We start from the raw sequence: 17193 nt of genomic DNA, 5'->3' as shown, positions 1-17193 counted from the left end.
AACTGAAGGGAAGGCCACCAAAGATGGAGTAATTAACAGATATGCAAGTGACTAGAATTGGAAGAGTATAGAAATCTCAGAGGGCGAGAAGGCTTAAGATTTGGATGGGGAGGAGCAAAAGAGGGATTTGAAAATGAGGATGAGAATTTTAGAATTGAGGTGTTGTCAGAGCTGAAGCCAATGCAAATCAGTGCGCATATGGGTAACAGATAAATGGAATGAAGGATAAGGGCAGCAAAGTTTTGGATGAGCTCAAGTTTATGGAGGGTGGGAAATGGGAGGTTGAGAATTAACCACATTGCTGTGGCTCTGGAGTCGCATGTAGGCCAGACTAGGTAAAGACGACAGATTTCCTTCCCTAAAAGGACATTAATGAACCAGATGGGTTTTTCTGACAATCGACAACGGTTTCATGGTCATCAGTAGATTCTTAATTGGAATCAATGGCCAAGATTTACAGCAAGGATCAAAGAAAATGGCTTCCCCTCTATGTAACTGAAAGAAATAGCTGGATGTCAGACAAGCAGTCAACTTACAGAGAGTGGAAGGATTGAGAGAGATGACAATGAAGTCAAACTGGTTGTCATTAGGGAACTTGTCGAAACATATAGTATGCTTTCATAAGAAGTCACTGAGGCCAGCATGCAAATGAGAAATAGGAAGGTACCAGGGATAGATCCTTGAGAGTCCAGAGTTAAAGTAAAATTGCTAGTCACAAGTCAGTTTACTTCACACTTCAGTGAGGTTATTGTGTAAACTCCTAGTCCCCACACTCCGGCACCTGTTCGGGTACACTGAGGGAGAATTTAGCATGGCCAATTTACCTAATCTTTGGACTGTGGGAGGAAGAAACCCAGATGAAACCCACAGAGACACTGGGAGAACGTGCAAACTCCACACAGACAGTGAGCCAAGCCAGGAATCAAACCCGAGTCCCTGGCGCTGTGAGGCAGCAGTGATAACCACTGTGTCACCGTGCCGCCTGGAAATGGGTAGATAAGACTTTGCAAGTCATCTCTGCCTTTGACAGGAGAGGCAAGAAGAGGTCAAAGAGGCAAACAGGTCAAGGCAAACAAGGAAAATAGTTTACCATAGTTACAGTCACATTGGATTTAATTTGTTGCTTTGATAAGGGCCATTCTAGTATTTTGGCCGGTTGGAAATCTGATTGGGGAGAATCAAAGTTTCAAGAAAGCGGACATGGACTTGGGAGGTGACAGTACATTCGAGGACATTGGAGAAGAAAGGGTGCTTGTACTGGGGCTGTAATTTGCAAGTCAGAAAGTTCAAGGATTCTTTTTGAAAAGGAGAGGGGTCATTGCAGGTAACCTCGGTACAAATCACTTACACCCAAAATTCATGATCTTTGAAGCCGCACAAGTGGTATCCACCCAGATAACATGTCTCGAGTATAAATGGGACTTTGCATGCAAGTGAGTTGCACATGCAACTACATGTGCCCAAGTCTGTGATCTTTGAACTGCCTTCCACCAAACCATCGGCTAAAGGATTCTCCCACAACACTGGCCTGGCCAAGCCAAACTCTCAAAAATGTGAGCATCTCATTGAGTATTTACTCAATTTCTAAATATTGAGAACAATTTGGACACACAGTAGAAAAGAAAACCATTATTTTGTTGTTTTAGTGTAACATGACCTTTTTGCTGCACCTTTCAATGAGAACGAATTTTATTTACATCCATTTCTGCAGCTTAGCCTTCAACACCATTATTCCTGTGAAACTCATCTCCAAACTCCGTGGCCTGGGCCTTGGTTCCTCCCTCTGTGACTGGATCCTGAACTTCTTAACCCACAGACCACAATCAGTAAGGATAGGCAACAACACTTCCTCCACAATCATCCTCAACACCGGTGCCCCACAAGGCTGTGTTCTCAGCCCCCTACTGTACTCCTTATACACCTATGACTGTGTGGCCAAATTCCCCTCCAATTCGATTTTTGTAGTGGGTCGGATCTCAAACAATGACGAGACAGAGTACAGGAATGAGATCGAGAATCTGGTGAACTGGTGCGGTGACAATAATCTCTCCCTCAATGTCAACAAAACGAAGGAGGTTGTCATCGAATTCAGGAAGCATCAATGGGGACGCAGTAGAAAGGGCAACAGCTTAAAATGTTTAGGCATCCAGATCACCAAACACCTGTCCTGGTCCTCCCATGCCGATACTATAGTCAAGAAAGCCCACCAACGCCTCTACATTCTCAGAAGACCAGGGAAATTTGGCATGTTAACTACGACTCTCACCAACTTTTACAGATGCACCATAGAAAGCATTCTTTCTGGTTGTATCACAGCTTGGTATGACTCCTGCTCTGCCCAATACCGCAAGAAACTACAAAAGGTCGTGAATGTAGCCCAATCCATCACGCAAACCAGCCTCCCATCCATTGACTCTGTCTACATTTTCTGCTGCCTCAGCAAAGCAGCCAGCATAATCAAGGACCCCACGCACCCCAAACATTCTCTCTTCCACCTTCTTCCGTCGGGGAAAAAAATATAAACTGCTGAGATCACGTAGCAACCGTCTCAAGAACAGCTTCTTCCCTGCTGCCATCAGACCTTTGAATGGACCTAGCTTGCATTAAGTTGATCTTTCTTTACACCTTAGCTATGACTGTAACACTACATTCTGCAGTCTCTCATCTCCTTCTCTATTAACGGTATGCTCTCTCTCTGTATAGTGCGCAAGAAACAATACTTTTCACTATATACTAATACATGTGACAATAATAAATCAAATTTATATTAAAGCAAATAGAAATTTATTTATATTAGTATCACAATTAGACTTACATTAACACTGCAATGAAGTTACTGTGAAAATCCCCTAGTCGTCACACTCTGGCACCTGTTTGGGTACACTGAGGGAGAATTTAGCATGGTTAATGCACCTATTCAGCATGCCTTTTGGACTGTGGGAGGAGAATAGGTACCCAGAGGAGACCCATGCAGCCACAGGTAGAATGTGCAGACTCCGCACAGACAGTGACCCAAGCCAGGAATTGAACCAGGTGCCTGGCGCTGAGGAAACAGTGCTAACCACGCCGTCCGTGATTCACTAATATCCCTTGTCTCCTCTACCCCATGTATTTTATCATTTACTAAGGTGCCCATGATATTTCAGTCACTAAAAACAGCATCATTGATCAGCAAAGCAATTAAAACTAACAAAGCAATGTAGTTTTTTTGCCTTGGGGTGAAAAATTCAGAAGTCGTGAGGTTATATTAAACTTGCATAAATCCAATCAGGCCACATTCATAGTAGAATTCTGGCCCCAAAACTTCAAGATTAAAGTTTGTGGGAATGATTGTACAAGTTAAAGCTTCATTCTTTCAAATAAAGAAAGTTTAAAGGTGCCCTGACAGAAGTCTTTAAACTTAAGAATGGGTTGAAAATGGTAGATGCGGAGAGAATGTTTCCACTTGGGGGACAATCCAAATCTGGGGCCTTAAAAACAAGGTAGTTACTAATAAATGCAAGAGGAGGAGAAATTTCTTTACTCAAAGTGGTTAGAATGTGGAATTCACTACCATGGGTAGTGGTTGAGACAAACAGCTGTGGTGCTTTCAAAAGAAAATTGGATGAGTACATGAGAGAAAATGAATAAAAAGATGCACTGAAAGGCTGGAATGAATTTGATGGAAGGGGTCAAGTCTTGCGTGGAATATAAATACTAGCACAAATTAGATGGGATGAATAGCCTCTTTTTGTGCTGTACGCACTACTTAATTCTATGTAATATTCCAATGAGATTGGGAGGTTGTTTGGGTTAACTTGACAGTGATAATGTTAAACATATTTTAGATCTAATTGCCGGGAAACATCCAAGGAATAAATTCCAGGCCGTTCTACTTTTAGAGGAGTGCTTTTACGGTTCCCAGAACTTTTATGCTTCCCAGAGACGACAGACTGGACTTCAGTTTAACATCTTAATGCAAAAGATGGCATATCTGTCAGTGGAACACTCCCTTAGTATTTTGAGCTCTGATGGAGGGTCGTCCTGACTCGAAATGTTGGCTCTATTCTCTCTCCACAGATGCTGTCAGACCTACTGAGATTTTCTAACATTTTCTGTTTTCGACTCCCTTAGTACTGTACTGGAGTATCAGGTTCAGTTATGTCTCTGGAGTGGGGCCTGAAACTCAGGATTTTTGACTCGAGATGACAGTGAAACCAGCTGACAGTTTATTGGTAGGTTTCTTGCCCAGCTGACAAGAGGGCTGTATAGTTCTTAGTTCGTAGTTCTTAGAACACAGTAAGGAGTCTCACAACACCAGGTTAAAGTCCAACAGGTTTATTTGGTAGCACAAGCCACTAGCTTTCGGAGCGCTGCCCCTTCATCAGGTTAGTGGGAGTTCCGTTCACAAACAGGGCATATAAAGACACAAACTCAATTTACAAAATAATGGTTGGAATGAGTCTTTACAGGTAATCAAGTCTTAAAGGTACAGGCAATGTGAGTGCAGAGAGGGTTAAGCACAGGTTAAAGAGATGTGTATTGTCTCCAGCCAGGACAGTTAGTGAGATTTTGCAAGCCCAGGCAAGTCGTGGGGGTTACAGATAGTGTGACATGAACCCAAGATCCCGGTTGAGGCCGTCCTCATGTGTGCGGAATGTGGCTATCAGTCCCTGCTCAGCGACTCTGCGTTGTCGTGTGTCGTGGAGGCCACCTTGGAGAACGCTTACCCGAAGATCAGAGGTCGAATGCCTGTGACTGCTGAAGTGTTCTCCAACAGGAAGAGAACACTCTTGTCTGGTGATTGTCGAGCGGTGTTCATTCATCCATTGTCGTAGCATCTGCATGGTCTCCCCAATGTACCAGGCCTCGGGACATCCTTTCCTCCAGCGTATCAGGTAGACAACGTTGGCCGAGTTGCAAGTGTATGTACCGTGTACCTGGTGGATGGTGTTCTCACGTGAGATGATGGCATCCGTGTCGATGATCCGGCACGTCTTGCAGAGGTTGCTGTGGTGTCGTGGTCACTGTTCTCCTGAAGGCTGGGTAGTTTGCTGCGGACAATGGTCTGTTTGAAATTGTGCGGTTGTTTGAGGGCAAGAAGTGGGGGTGTGGGGATGGCCTTGGCGAGATGTTCATCTTCATCAATGACATGTTGAAGGCTCCGTAGAAGATGTCGTAGCTTCTACGCTCCGGGGAAGTACTGGACGACGAAGGGTACTCTGTCCACCGTATCCAGTGTTTGTCTTCTGAGGAGGTCGGTGCGGTCTTTCGCTGTGCGTGTCGGAACTGTCAATCGATGAGTCGAGCGCCATATCCTGTTCTTATGAGGGCATCTTTCAGCATCTGGGAGTGTCTGTTGCGATCCTCCTCATCTGAGCAGATCCTGTATACAGAGGGCTTGTCCGTAGGGGATGGCTTCTTTAACATGTTTAGGGTGGAAGCTGGAGAACTGGAGCATCGTGAGGTTATCTGTGGGCTTGCGGTGCAGTGAAGTGCTGAGGTGACCGTCCTGGATGGAGTTACGTGTGTCCAAGAATGCAACCGATTCCGGAGAGTAGTCCATGGTGAGTCTGATGGTGGGATGGAATTTGTTGATGTCATCATATAATTGTTTCAGTGATTGTTCACCATGAGTCCAAAGGAAGAAAATGTCATCGATGTATCTAGTGTATAGCATCGTTTGAAGGTCCTGTGCGGTGAAGAGGTCTTGTTTGAACCTGTGCATGAAGATGTTGGCATATTGAGGTGCGAATTTGGTCCCCATGGCTGTTGTGTGTGTCTGGATGAAGAACTGGTTGTTGGAGGTGAAGATATTGTGGTCCAGGATGAAGCGGATGAGTTGTAAAATTGCATCTGGAGATTGGCAGTTGTCGGCGTTGAGTACTGAAGCAGCAGCAGTGATGCCATCGTCGTGGGGGATGCTTCCGACGCGCCACAGCGAAAAACCACAGAGACCTCCTCAGAAGACAAACACGGGACACGGTGGACAGAGTACCCTTCGTCGTCTGCTACTTCCCCGGAGCGGAGAAGCTACGACATCTTCTACGGAGCCTTCAACATGTCATTGATGAAGACAAACATCTCGCCAAGGCCATCCCCACACTTCTTGCCTTCAAACAACTGCACAACCTCAGACCATTGTCCACAGTAAACTACCCAGCCTTCAGGAGAGCAGTGACCACGACACCACACAACCCTGCCACAGCAACCTCTGCAAGCCGTGCCGGATCATCGACACGGATGGCATGATCTCGCGTGAGAAACCATCCACCAGGTACACGGTGCATACACTTGCAACTCGGCCAACGTTGTCTGCCTGATACGCTGCAGGAAAGGATGTCCCGAGGCATGGTACATTGGGGAGACCATGCAGATGCTACGACAATGGATGAATGAACACCGCTCGACAATCACCAGGCAAGAGTGTTCTCTTCCTGTTGAGGAACACTTCAGCAGTCACAGGCATTCGGCCTCTGATCTTCGGGTAAGCGTTCTCCAAGGTGGCCTTCACGACACACGACAACGCAGAGTCGCTGAGCAGAGACTGATAGTCAAGTTCCGCACATGAGGACAGCCTCAACCAGGATCTTGGGTCCATGTCACACTATCTGTGACCCCCACGACTTGCCTGGGCTTGCAAAATCTCACTAACTGTCCTGGCTGGAGACAATACACATCTCTTTAACCTGTGCTTAACCCTCTCTGCACTCACATTGCCTGTACCTTTAAGACTTGATTACCTGTAAAGACTCGCATCCGAACCATTATTTTGTAAATTGAGTTTGTGTCTTTATATGCCCTGTTTGTGAACAGAACTCTCACTTACCTGATGAAGGGGCAGCGCTCCGAAAGCTAGTGGCTCGTGCTACCAAATAAACCTGTTGGACTTTAACCTGGTGTTGTGAGACCTCTTACTGTGTTTACCCCAGTCCAACGCCGGCATCTCCACATCAGTTCTTAGAACAACAGTGCAGGAAGAGGCCATTTAGCCCATCGGGTCTGCACTGATTCTCTGAAAGAGAACTCCACCCAAGTCCGTCGCTCCACTCTATCCCGCCACTCCACCCTATCCCCATAACCCTACGCATTTACAATGGCTAATCGACCTAACACACACATCTTTGGACTGTGGGAGCAAACCAGAGCACCCAGAAGAAACCGACAGACACAGAGAGAATGTACAAACTCCAGTCACCCAAGGCCGGAATTGGGTTCCTGGTGCGGTGAGACAGCTAACCACTGTGTCACCTTGAATCGTTCTCTTATTCTTTGAGCGGCCTCTTGATAACTTTGCTTTTCTTCCTCTCCTCAACTTTGCTCTCTGCACTTCTTGCAATTGATGCTTATCTATTGGCATCTCATGTATCTGAAGTCAGTGAAGACAGCAAATTCACCACATCAAGGATCACATCTGCACTGTCTGGTGCATTGATAAACACTAATCACAATAAGATACTTCATGTAATTTGTACAAACCTCTACAAATGCATCAGTTAGGTCACTGGCCCTGTCCATAACCGGCAGATGCCGGCCAGCCACAATCCTGACTTTCAGCTTCCCTGGCATCGTTAGTCTTTGCTAGAAAATAAAGGCAGATTAGTTAGCTGTATCTGATCAGTCTTCCATCAAGTACCTGTCTAACTTCAAAACCTCCAAGAGATGCTATGTAATCAGAGCACTAAAGCATAAAGTTAGAAAGAATACCTCAATCTTGCACTCAGTATTAAACCAACAGACAGTTCACAAACACACACACACAACCATTTTGCAGAATGAGGTCAATTACTCTAACTCCCAACAATGAAGAGACATGAGGCTATCTAGTATTTCCTGTTTCAGTTTAAGTGAGTAGCTGAAGACAGAAGTGGAACTAATGGCCAAAGTCAAAATTTCAGGTAGGAGCCAAACAAAATGGCTTTTATTTTCTCAAAGAGCTACAGTGATGTTTATCCAGGGCTTTGTATCAGACTGAGAGATGGCATGCTAGGATCCAGAATGATAGCAAGGGATCAGCTGGATGCCTCGAAAACATACTGCAGCTGATCCCATGTTTGCACTTGTTGCTTAAGGACAGCACATTAAGAAAAAGATGCAAGTATATTATAAATATAAAATGTTTAGATTTGTAACTATTTTAACACTACCCATCGTAAGATATTATGCTTCCAACGAATTAATTATTAATAGAGAATAGATTTGTTCTACATTATCTTTATAATGACCGAATCTTTTTAAATAGCTTGAACATTTAGTGGGACATTAAATATATCACTTCATTCATGTAAGTTCAGATACTTACAAATAAGCCAGCCTTTACATTCATTGGCTTGCCAAGAGGGGCAGTAGGGGAGGATCCTTGAAATTGCTGATATTATAAAAATAGTGCAGAACAGATTTGTTTTCTATCTATTACTAATCAAGTTGTTGGAAGCATAAGATTTTTTATGACAGTTAGTGTTAAAATAGTTATAAATCTGAACATTTTGCATTATAATATACTTGCATCTTTTTCTGATACAGAGATGAATAAGAACTTGGAGAAAAAATGCAGAGAGGTGTCTGAGAGGTGCTGCAGAATTTGACAGTTCCTAGATTGATTTTGAGCCAGGTAGATATCAGTTTCTACAGAGCTGCAGGCTTAAGATTAATAAGCAAGCTATCATGCAATCATCATTAAATGGGTGGCATGCGGTTAGTAGCTTTGACGTTGGGAATTAAGCACACGTACTTGGTTTTCTGCTCTGAATAAAAATCAACACGTTAATACATAAAATTATTTTGAAATATTTGATACATCACTGTAGCTTTTGAACGCTGCTTATATGGAATGAGCAAATGAACATGGAGAAAAATTGTATGAACCTTGAAAAAAATTGTCTCATGCATTACTAATTTTTTTTAAAAATGCAACATGATAGCATAATTGGATAATTCAACTCATTCCACAGAAGCAACCTCAGAAGGGGCATGTCAACATAGCAATTTACAATAGTGAACATTAACAAAGGTTGACCAAATGTGAGTTTTCTGAATTCAGACTAGAATTCTGATGAGCATTCCAAGTGTTTAGCAAACAAACCAGACACACAAGTTACAGGTGCACGGAGTTACATCAGCTGGAAAGTTAGCTTACTTTCTGCACCTGTCCAAATTGTTATCTATTCAGAAAACGCTAAGTATATTTATTATTGCTGCTTGAGCCTGCTTTGATTCAATACGAGGGTCACATAAATGATTTACTGTTCTGACAGATATGGGAGTTGGATGCACTATATTAATAGTTCACAGAAACTTTAGTGGTTGCAAGTTGATAGCATAAGCTGTAAATCTCAAGGTTACACACATTACAAAAATCAAAAATGTTCACACTTCAATTATTTAAAGGTACTAAATAACTACTCTGAATTTCCATTGCTGGCTTACTGGCAGTTTAACTGTGAAGTCTCTAAGTAGCCTATATTAAGGACACTACATAACTGCAAATTGACAGTTGATGTACAATACTACAATAATAAAAGTGACCACCATGACTAAGTACAAACAAATCTGAAGTTTCAACAATCCTCTATTTTCAACTCCTTTACTGAATCATAAAATTCCTACAGAGTCCCTATAGTGCAGAAACAGGTTATTTGGCCCATCGAGTCTACACCAATGACGAATCATCATCATTCTTTCTAGCTCTAGCAACTTGGAGCAAAAGGAACTCTTGTAACGAGCATGAATCACTGTCCACACTTTCAACCTTACAGACTTTCAATCAACCTCTCCCACTCCAGCCCCTTATTTGATTGAAGTCGCAAAGCAGATGTACATAAATACTATAACCTCATTCGCCAAAAACTTTCATATGAATATTCTCCCCTTGTATCAGTATAACTAGCATTGCAAATGTGGAGTCTGCTTAATCTGCTTTGAAATTAGGTTCAATCTACTTCAATCCACTCTGACATTTTTCAGCACCAATCATTATTATTGCATAAACATGAATGAGAACTTGAAGTCAAGAACAAAGGCAAAGACAGATCCTTTAAACCAAACCTACAGAATGAAGCCAAACACTTCAACAAGGTCCTGCTTTTGATTCTAGTTCTAAAGAAAATAGCAGAGTACCAACTAAGATCTCATGGTTGTATTGAAATTGGCAGCAGTAGTCCCAGGCTACTGAGAAAAAAAGTTGAGGGACCTCATCATTAATCAATATCAAAAAACATTCTAAAAAGCTAACGCACAGAGCGAAGGCGAGTCCCATATGGGATGCTCTTCACACCCCCCCCTCCCCCCACCACCCCCCACCACCACGACATAACACAGGCTAAACATTTAAAACCTTTAAAATCTGCTGAGCTAAGATATCTGAGGGCAACCAACCCCCATGAGACCATGAACCCTCTCAATTATACTCCAACAACATTACCAGAATGAGCGTTACGTAATGACCATCGGCCAGTGGCTCTGACATCCATCATTTTGAAGTGCTTCGAAAGGTTAATCATGGCACAAATCAATTCCAGCCTCCTGGACTACCTGCATCCACTACTGTTTGCCTACTGCCGCAACAGATCCACAGCAGATGGCCCTGCACTCAACGCTGGAACACATAGATAACAAAGACACCTATGCTGTCAGTGGTGGTGGAGGCAAACTCAATCGGGTCTTTTAAGAGGCTCCTGGATGAGTACATGGGACTTAATAGGATGGAGGGTTATAGGTAGGCCTAAAAGGTAGGGATATGTTCGGCACAACTTGTGGGGCCGAAGGGCCTGTTTTGTGCTGTAGTTTTTCTATGTTCTATGTCAGGCTCCTATTTATCGACTACAGCTCAGCCTTCAACATCATTACTCCCACGAAACACATCTCCAAACTCTGGGGCCGAGGACTCAGCTCCTCCCTCTGCGATTGGATCCTGAACTTCCTAACTCTCAGACCACAGTCAGTAAGGATGGGCAACAACATCTCCTCCATGATCATCCTTAACACTGGTGCCCCACAAGGCTGTGTTCTCAGCCCCCCTATATACTCCTTATACATCTATGACTGTGTGGCCAAATTCCCCATCAATTCGATTTTCAAGTCAGCTGATGACACCACCGTAGTGGGGTGGATCTCAAACAATGACGAGACAAGAGTACAGGAATGAGATAGAGAATCTGGTGAACTGATGTGGCGACAATAATTTCTCCCTCAATGTCAACAAAATATTGAGGGAGATTGTCATCGACTTCAGGAAGCGTAAAGGAGAACATGCCCCTGTCTACATCAACAGGGACAGAGTAGAAAGGGTCAAGAGCTTCAAGTTTTTAGGTGTTCAGATCACCAGCAACCTGCCCTGGTCCCCCACACCATGCCGACACTATAGTTAAGAAAGCCCACCAACGCCTCTACTTTCTCAGAAGACCAAGGAAATTTGGCATGTCAGCTATGGCTCTCACCAACTTTTATAGATGCATCATAGAAAGCATTCTTTCTGGTTGTATCACAGTTTGGTATGGCCCCTGCTCTGCCCAAGACCACAAGAAACTACAAAAGGTCATAAATGTAGACCAATCCATCACGCAAACCAGCATCCCATCCATTGACTGTCTACGCTTCCCACTGCCTCGGCAAAGCAGCCAGTATAATTAAGGACCCCACACACCCCGGACATTCTCTCTTCTACCTTCTTCTGTTGGGAAAAATATACAAAAGTCTGAGTTCATGTACCAACCAACTCAAGAACAGCTTCTTCCCTGCTGCCAGACTTTTGAATAGTCCTATCTTGTACTAAGTTGATCTTTCTCTACACCCTAGCAATGACTATAACACTACATTCTGCACTCTCATTTCCTTCTCTATGAACGGTATGCTTTGTCTGTATAGCGTACAAGCAATACTTTTCACTCAATGCTCATACATGTGACAATAATAAATCAAATCAAAATCAAATCAAGAATGGAAGGAAACCAGTTAGCTTTTCTTATATATTATATTTTTATGTACCCATAGTTGCTTTCTGCAATTTTGCAGAACACCAAACTAGTCAATCACCTTTAACAAAGCATGCAACATGGGCTTGCCTGGGAATCTATAAGGGAGCAGAATCTTAAAATTAGATCCAATTCATTCAGGGCTGAAATCAAGAAGCACTCTTCCACGGAAAGAGTAGCTAAAATTTAGAATCTGCCTCCACAAAAAAGTTAGTGAATGGTTATAAAAGTTTTAGCTCGGTTGTTAAGGGAGAATCAAGCAGCATCTATGACTCAATTGAATGGTGCAGTAGGCTCAAGGAAATATGAATGGCTTTCTCCTGTTCCTAAGCCCTATTATTGTCCAGACTGTTTTGTCACTCAGCTCATACCATCTTTAGAAATAATATTCCTTCATATAAATGTCTTCCACAACCACTGCATGTTCCAAAAACAAGTTAAAGTTTATTTATTAATCACAAGTAAGGCTTACATTAACACTGCAATGAAGTTACTGTGAAATTCCCTGTGGTAATTCAGCCAATGAAGTACCTTTGAAGTCTGGTCACTATTGTAATGTTGTAATTGCGGCAACAAATTTGCACATAACATGCTGCCACAAAGAGCAATGTGATAAATGACCAGACAACTTATTTTAGTGGCTGGCAGAGGGATAAATATTGGGTTGGATACCGCAAAGGGGCTGGGATTCTCAAGATAGTACCACGGAACTGAAGTGCAAACAGGGTGCGCCTGAGACCTAAAAGAGGAAGGGGAAAAAAAAGAGGTGAAGGGAAAGTAATCCGAACAGTGTAGGGAAAGTCAAGACTTTGCAACACGGGGAAGGAACACTACAGCGATAAAGTGATTAAAATACAGCCAAACAGCAGCAATGAGAGTAAATCGGCCCTCCTCCTTTCCCAACAGCATGAAGCACATTTCTAAAGAAGTGTGGAGTTTGCACCGGTTTCCTCCCACAGTCCAAAGATGTGCAGGTTAGGTTGATTGGCTATACTAAATTGCCCCTTTGTGTCAGGGAGACTGGCAGGGTAAATATGGGGGGTTACAGGAATAGTGCCTGGGTACGATTGTGTTCAGTGCAGACACGATGGGCCAAATGGCCTCCTTCTGCACTGTAGGGATTCTATGATTCTAAGTCATATGGGACTTGGGCCATTAACTCTTGCTTCTCTCAGCCAGACCTACTGAGCTTTGCCAGCATTTTCTGTTTTGAGAGTGTGAGCAGATTGTCCAGAGGATTTTCACAGTAACTTCATTGCAGTGTTAATATAAGCCTACTTGTGACACTAATAAAATAAACGTTGTCAGGTTAAGGACAGGCAGATTCCTGCCCGGAGGGACAAGAAGGAAGCCCTGCCTTCTGCCTTTGTCTACCTGAACCGCCTTCTCCAATAAACCCCCTGACAGCGGGAGAATGAGTACGAACCAGGCCTCGGGATCCGGGCCGCGGCCCCCGGCACAGCTCAGAGGCCCGCCATCCGCCTCTTCACCCATAACCGGGGCCGAGGCCTCGACAGGCGCCAGGCCCCGCGCCTCATGGACAATCACTACCTGCGGCCCAGGCTCCTCACAATCCCCCTTCCTCTCCCTCAGATTGAAGTCTTTCCCCCGCCTCCCGCTCAAAAATAAATAGACATCAATTTCGCGGAGCTCCAACGTCTCGCTCAGTACTCGCGGGTTTACTTCCGGTGTCGGCTACATTTTCACTTCCGGGTGAGGCCCAGCCAGTGACCCCTGTCTGACCTCCCCCAGCATGGCCATAGACAATGACAGTGTGCTGGCCATACATGGTCTTCCCATTGACCTCTCTCCAGAGGGCTCTCAGTGGTGCTGTTATGTTGATGCTTGGGTTTATTGATGTGACTTCACCTGGGCGGCACAGTGGTTAGCACTGCTGCCTCTCAGCGCCAATTCGATTCCCGGCTTGGGTCACTGTCCGTGCAGAGTCTGCACATTCTCCCCATGTCTGCGTGGGTTTCCTCCAAGTGCTCCAGTTTCCTCCCACAGTCCAAAGATGTCCGGGTTAGGTTGATTGGCCATGCTAAATTACCCCTTAATGTCCCGGGAAGTGTAAATTAGAGGGATTCGCAGAACAAATATGTGGGGTTATGGGGATAGGGCCTCGGCGGAACTATTGTCGTTGCAGACTCAATGGGCTGAATGGCCTCCTCTCTCCCTGTAAGGTTTCAATGACTGGTTGACATGGGCTGGGACTGTTACCATTTGATTTTGATTTGATTTATTATTGTCACATGTATTAGCATACAGTGAAAAGTATTGTTTCTTGCGCGCTATACTGACAGAGCATACCGTTCATAGAGAAGGAAAGGAGAGAGTGCAGAATGTAGTGTTACAGTCATAGCTCGGGCGTAGAGAAAGATCAACTTAATGCAAGGTAGGTCCATTCAAATGTCTGATGGCAGCAGGGAAGAAGCTGTTCTTGAGTCGGTTGGTACGTGACCTCAGACTTTTGTATCTTTTTCCCAACGGAAGAAGACGGAAGAGAGAATGCCTGGGGCATGTGGGGTCCTTAATTATGCTGGTTGCTTTGCCGAGGCAACGGGAAGTGTAGACAGAGTCAATGGATGGGAGGCTGGTTTGCGTGATGGATTGGGCTACATTCACGACCTTTTGTAATTGGATGCATACCATCCTCCAAGCCAGCAATAGAGCAGATTAGCCCTGTCAAGACCAGAGTATTGAGGAACTGCTTTGTGAATTTCTCAATTTTTGATTTTCAGATGGAAGCACCTCTTAAGTTCTGGGTTTTCACTAATGCCAGTCCAATGAACAGACAAAATGAGTCATTGCTGGTTCTGATAGGTATTGTTCATTGACTTACAAAATAAAACTGCATCATCATGACAAAAATGACAACCTCAGTCAGCAGAGAAAAGGGATTCCGAATCATTAACATAGTGTTGTGACTTAGAAGGGAAGATTTAACCAGATATAGTCGACAAAGCTGGAAAAGACTGGATCAGTATTTCTTCAACAAAGGCTTAAAGTTTAGATTTATGTTTATGTAGTTTTTAAAAACTTTGCTGTTGTTTTATAACAACACAAGCAACATGTTTCAGAATTTCTAAAAGTGTGGTCATGAGATGTTGGCGTCACTCATATTGGTGAGTTGCTGCAGTGCATCCTGTCACTGGTGCACACTGCACCCACACTCTGCCAGTACTGGAATGGGTAAATGTTTTAGTGCTGGATGGGTTGCCAATTGAGCAATTTGTTTCTTTCTGGATAGTATTGAACTTCTTGAGTTTTGTTGGAGCTGCACTCATCCAGGCAAATGGAAAGTATTCCATTGCATTCTTGATGTGTGCCTTGTAGATGATGGACAGATTTTTAGGCAGTCAAGAGATGAGTCACTTGCCACAGAATATCCAGTCACTGCTCTGCTCTTGTAGCCACAGCATTTATTTGGCTGACCCTGTTCAGTTTCTGGTCAACGGTGAGCATCCAGGATGTTGATAGTGAGAGATTTGATGATGGTAATGCTGTTCAATGTCAAGAGGAGGTGGCTTCAACATCTCTTGTTGAAGATGGTCATTGCCTGATGCTTGTGTGGTGCAAATGTGACTTGCTACTTATTAGCCCAAACCTGAACGTTGAACAAGTGCATACGGGCACAGACTGCTTCATAATCTGAAGAGTCAGAATGAAAATGATCAGTGCAAATAGCAAATGTCACCACTTCAAACTGCCTGATACAGCGAAAGTCGTTGATGAAGCATGGTTTGGCCTGGGACACATCCCTAACGCACTCCTACAATGAACCCCTGAGGCTGAGATGATTGGAATCCAATTGTCACAACTGCCTTCCTTTGTGCTAGGCATGACTCCAGCCAGTAGAGAGCTTTCCTCTGATTCTCATTGACTTCAATTTTGCTTGCGCTCTTTGATGCTACATTCAATCAATTGCTGCCTTGATTTGAAGGTTAATTACTTTTACCACATACCGGAATTCAGCTCATCGTTCATATTTGGATTAAGACTATAATAAGATCAGAGTTGAATGGTCCTGGTCAAGGTGAGCAAGTTATTGTTGAGTAAAGGCTGCTTGATAGTCACACTTTTTAATGAGCATTGAAATCTCCCATCCAGTGTACATTCTGTGCCCTTGCTACACCTGGTACTTTGTCCAAATGGTTCTCAACATGATTCATAAATAGGGAAAGTGGTAGGTTGTCATCAGCAAGAGTTTTCCTTATCTATCATAGAATCCCTAGAGTGCAGAAGGAGGCCATTTGGCCCATTGAGTCTGCACTGACTCTTACCTAGGCTGACCCCGTAACCTATTTAGCCTGCTGATCCCCTCACCTATATATCTTGTAACATTAAGGGGCAATTTAGCATGGCCAATCCACCTAACCTGCACATCTTTGGTCTATGTCTGAGCAGATGCCATGAGACTTCATGGGTCCAGTGTTGAGGTTGAGGACTTGCAGGACCACTCCCTTCTCATTGTACGTGAATGTACCACCACTTCTGAGTCTGTGCTGCCAATGAGACATGACATACTTGTTGGAAGGTGTGTCGTCTCATGAAGGAGTTTAGAGGCTTGTATGGGCGAAATATAACTGTTCGTTAATAACACATAATATATACATATGTATATAGGATACAGTCCATGCTGACTTCTATCAAACTTACCTCACTCTACTTCTCCCATGTGACTCTCTACATCAGGCTGGTCTAACCTTTTTGTAATTTTTTTCTATTCAAGAGGCCAATAAGCAAATTTGAGAAAAATGAGGTTTGGCACAACAATAAATAAATGAACAAGCAACTACAAAAGATCGTGAATGTAGCCCAATCCATCACACAAACCAGTCTCCCATCAAATAACTAAGTCCATACTTCCTGCTGCCTCGGCAGAGCAGCCAGCATAATTAAGGACCCCACGCAGCCCGGACATTCTCTCTTCCACCTTCTTCTGTCGGGTAAAAGATACAAAAGTCCAAGGTCACGAACCAATCGACTCAAGAACAGCTTCTTCCCTGCTGCTGTCAGACTTTTGAATGGACCTACTTTGTATTAAGTTGATACTTCTCTACACCCTAGCGATGACTGTAACACCACATTCTGCATTCTCTCGTTTCATTCTCTATGAATGGTATGCTTCCTCTGTATAGCGTGCAAGAAACAATACTTTTCACTGTACACTAATACATGTGATAATAATAAATCAAATCAAATCAAAATGAATTTCAAAAAAATGTGAGAAAGGAAAGATTGT

At 43.7% G+C, this 17193-nt stretch overlaps 1 protein-coding gene across 7 annotated transcripts in view; it reads right to left on the bottom strand.

The window, feature by feature from the left end:
• Positions 1-13659, bottom strand: part of c2cd5 (C2 calcium dependent domain containing 5) — a 114677-nt gene extending 101018 nt beyond the window's left edge. For 3 of the 7 annotated variants that reach the window (XM_078235302.1, XM_078235295.1, XM_078235298.1), the window contains exons 1-2: positions 13375-13641; positions 7459-7560 (exon numbers count right to left, since the gene is read on the bottom strand). In XM_078235302.1, the coding sequence (XP_078091428.1) occupies positions 7459-7548 (90 nt within the window). In that variant the 5' untranslated portion in view covers positions 7549-7560; positions 13375-13641. Of the gene's footprint in view, positions 1-7458; positions 7561-13374 lie in introns of all 7 variants that reach the window. The other 4 variants (XM_078235297.1, XM_078235300.1, XM_078235296.1 and 1 more) reach the window with 4 other exon arrangements.
• Positions 13660-17193: the final 3534 nt, after the last annotated feature.

Source organism: Mustelus asterias, chromosome 19 (assembly GCF_964213995.1).
Source record: "Mustelus asterias chromosome 19, sMusAst1.hap1.1, whole genome shotgun sequence".
NCBI lineage: Eukaryota > Metazoa > Chordata > Chondrichthyes > Carcharhiniformes > Triakidae > Mustelus > Mustelus asterias.
This window is presented reverse-complemented; position numbering and strand designations above follow the sequence as displayed.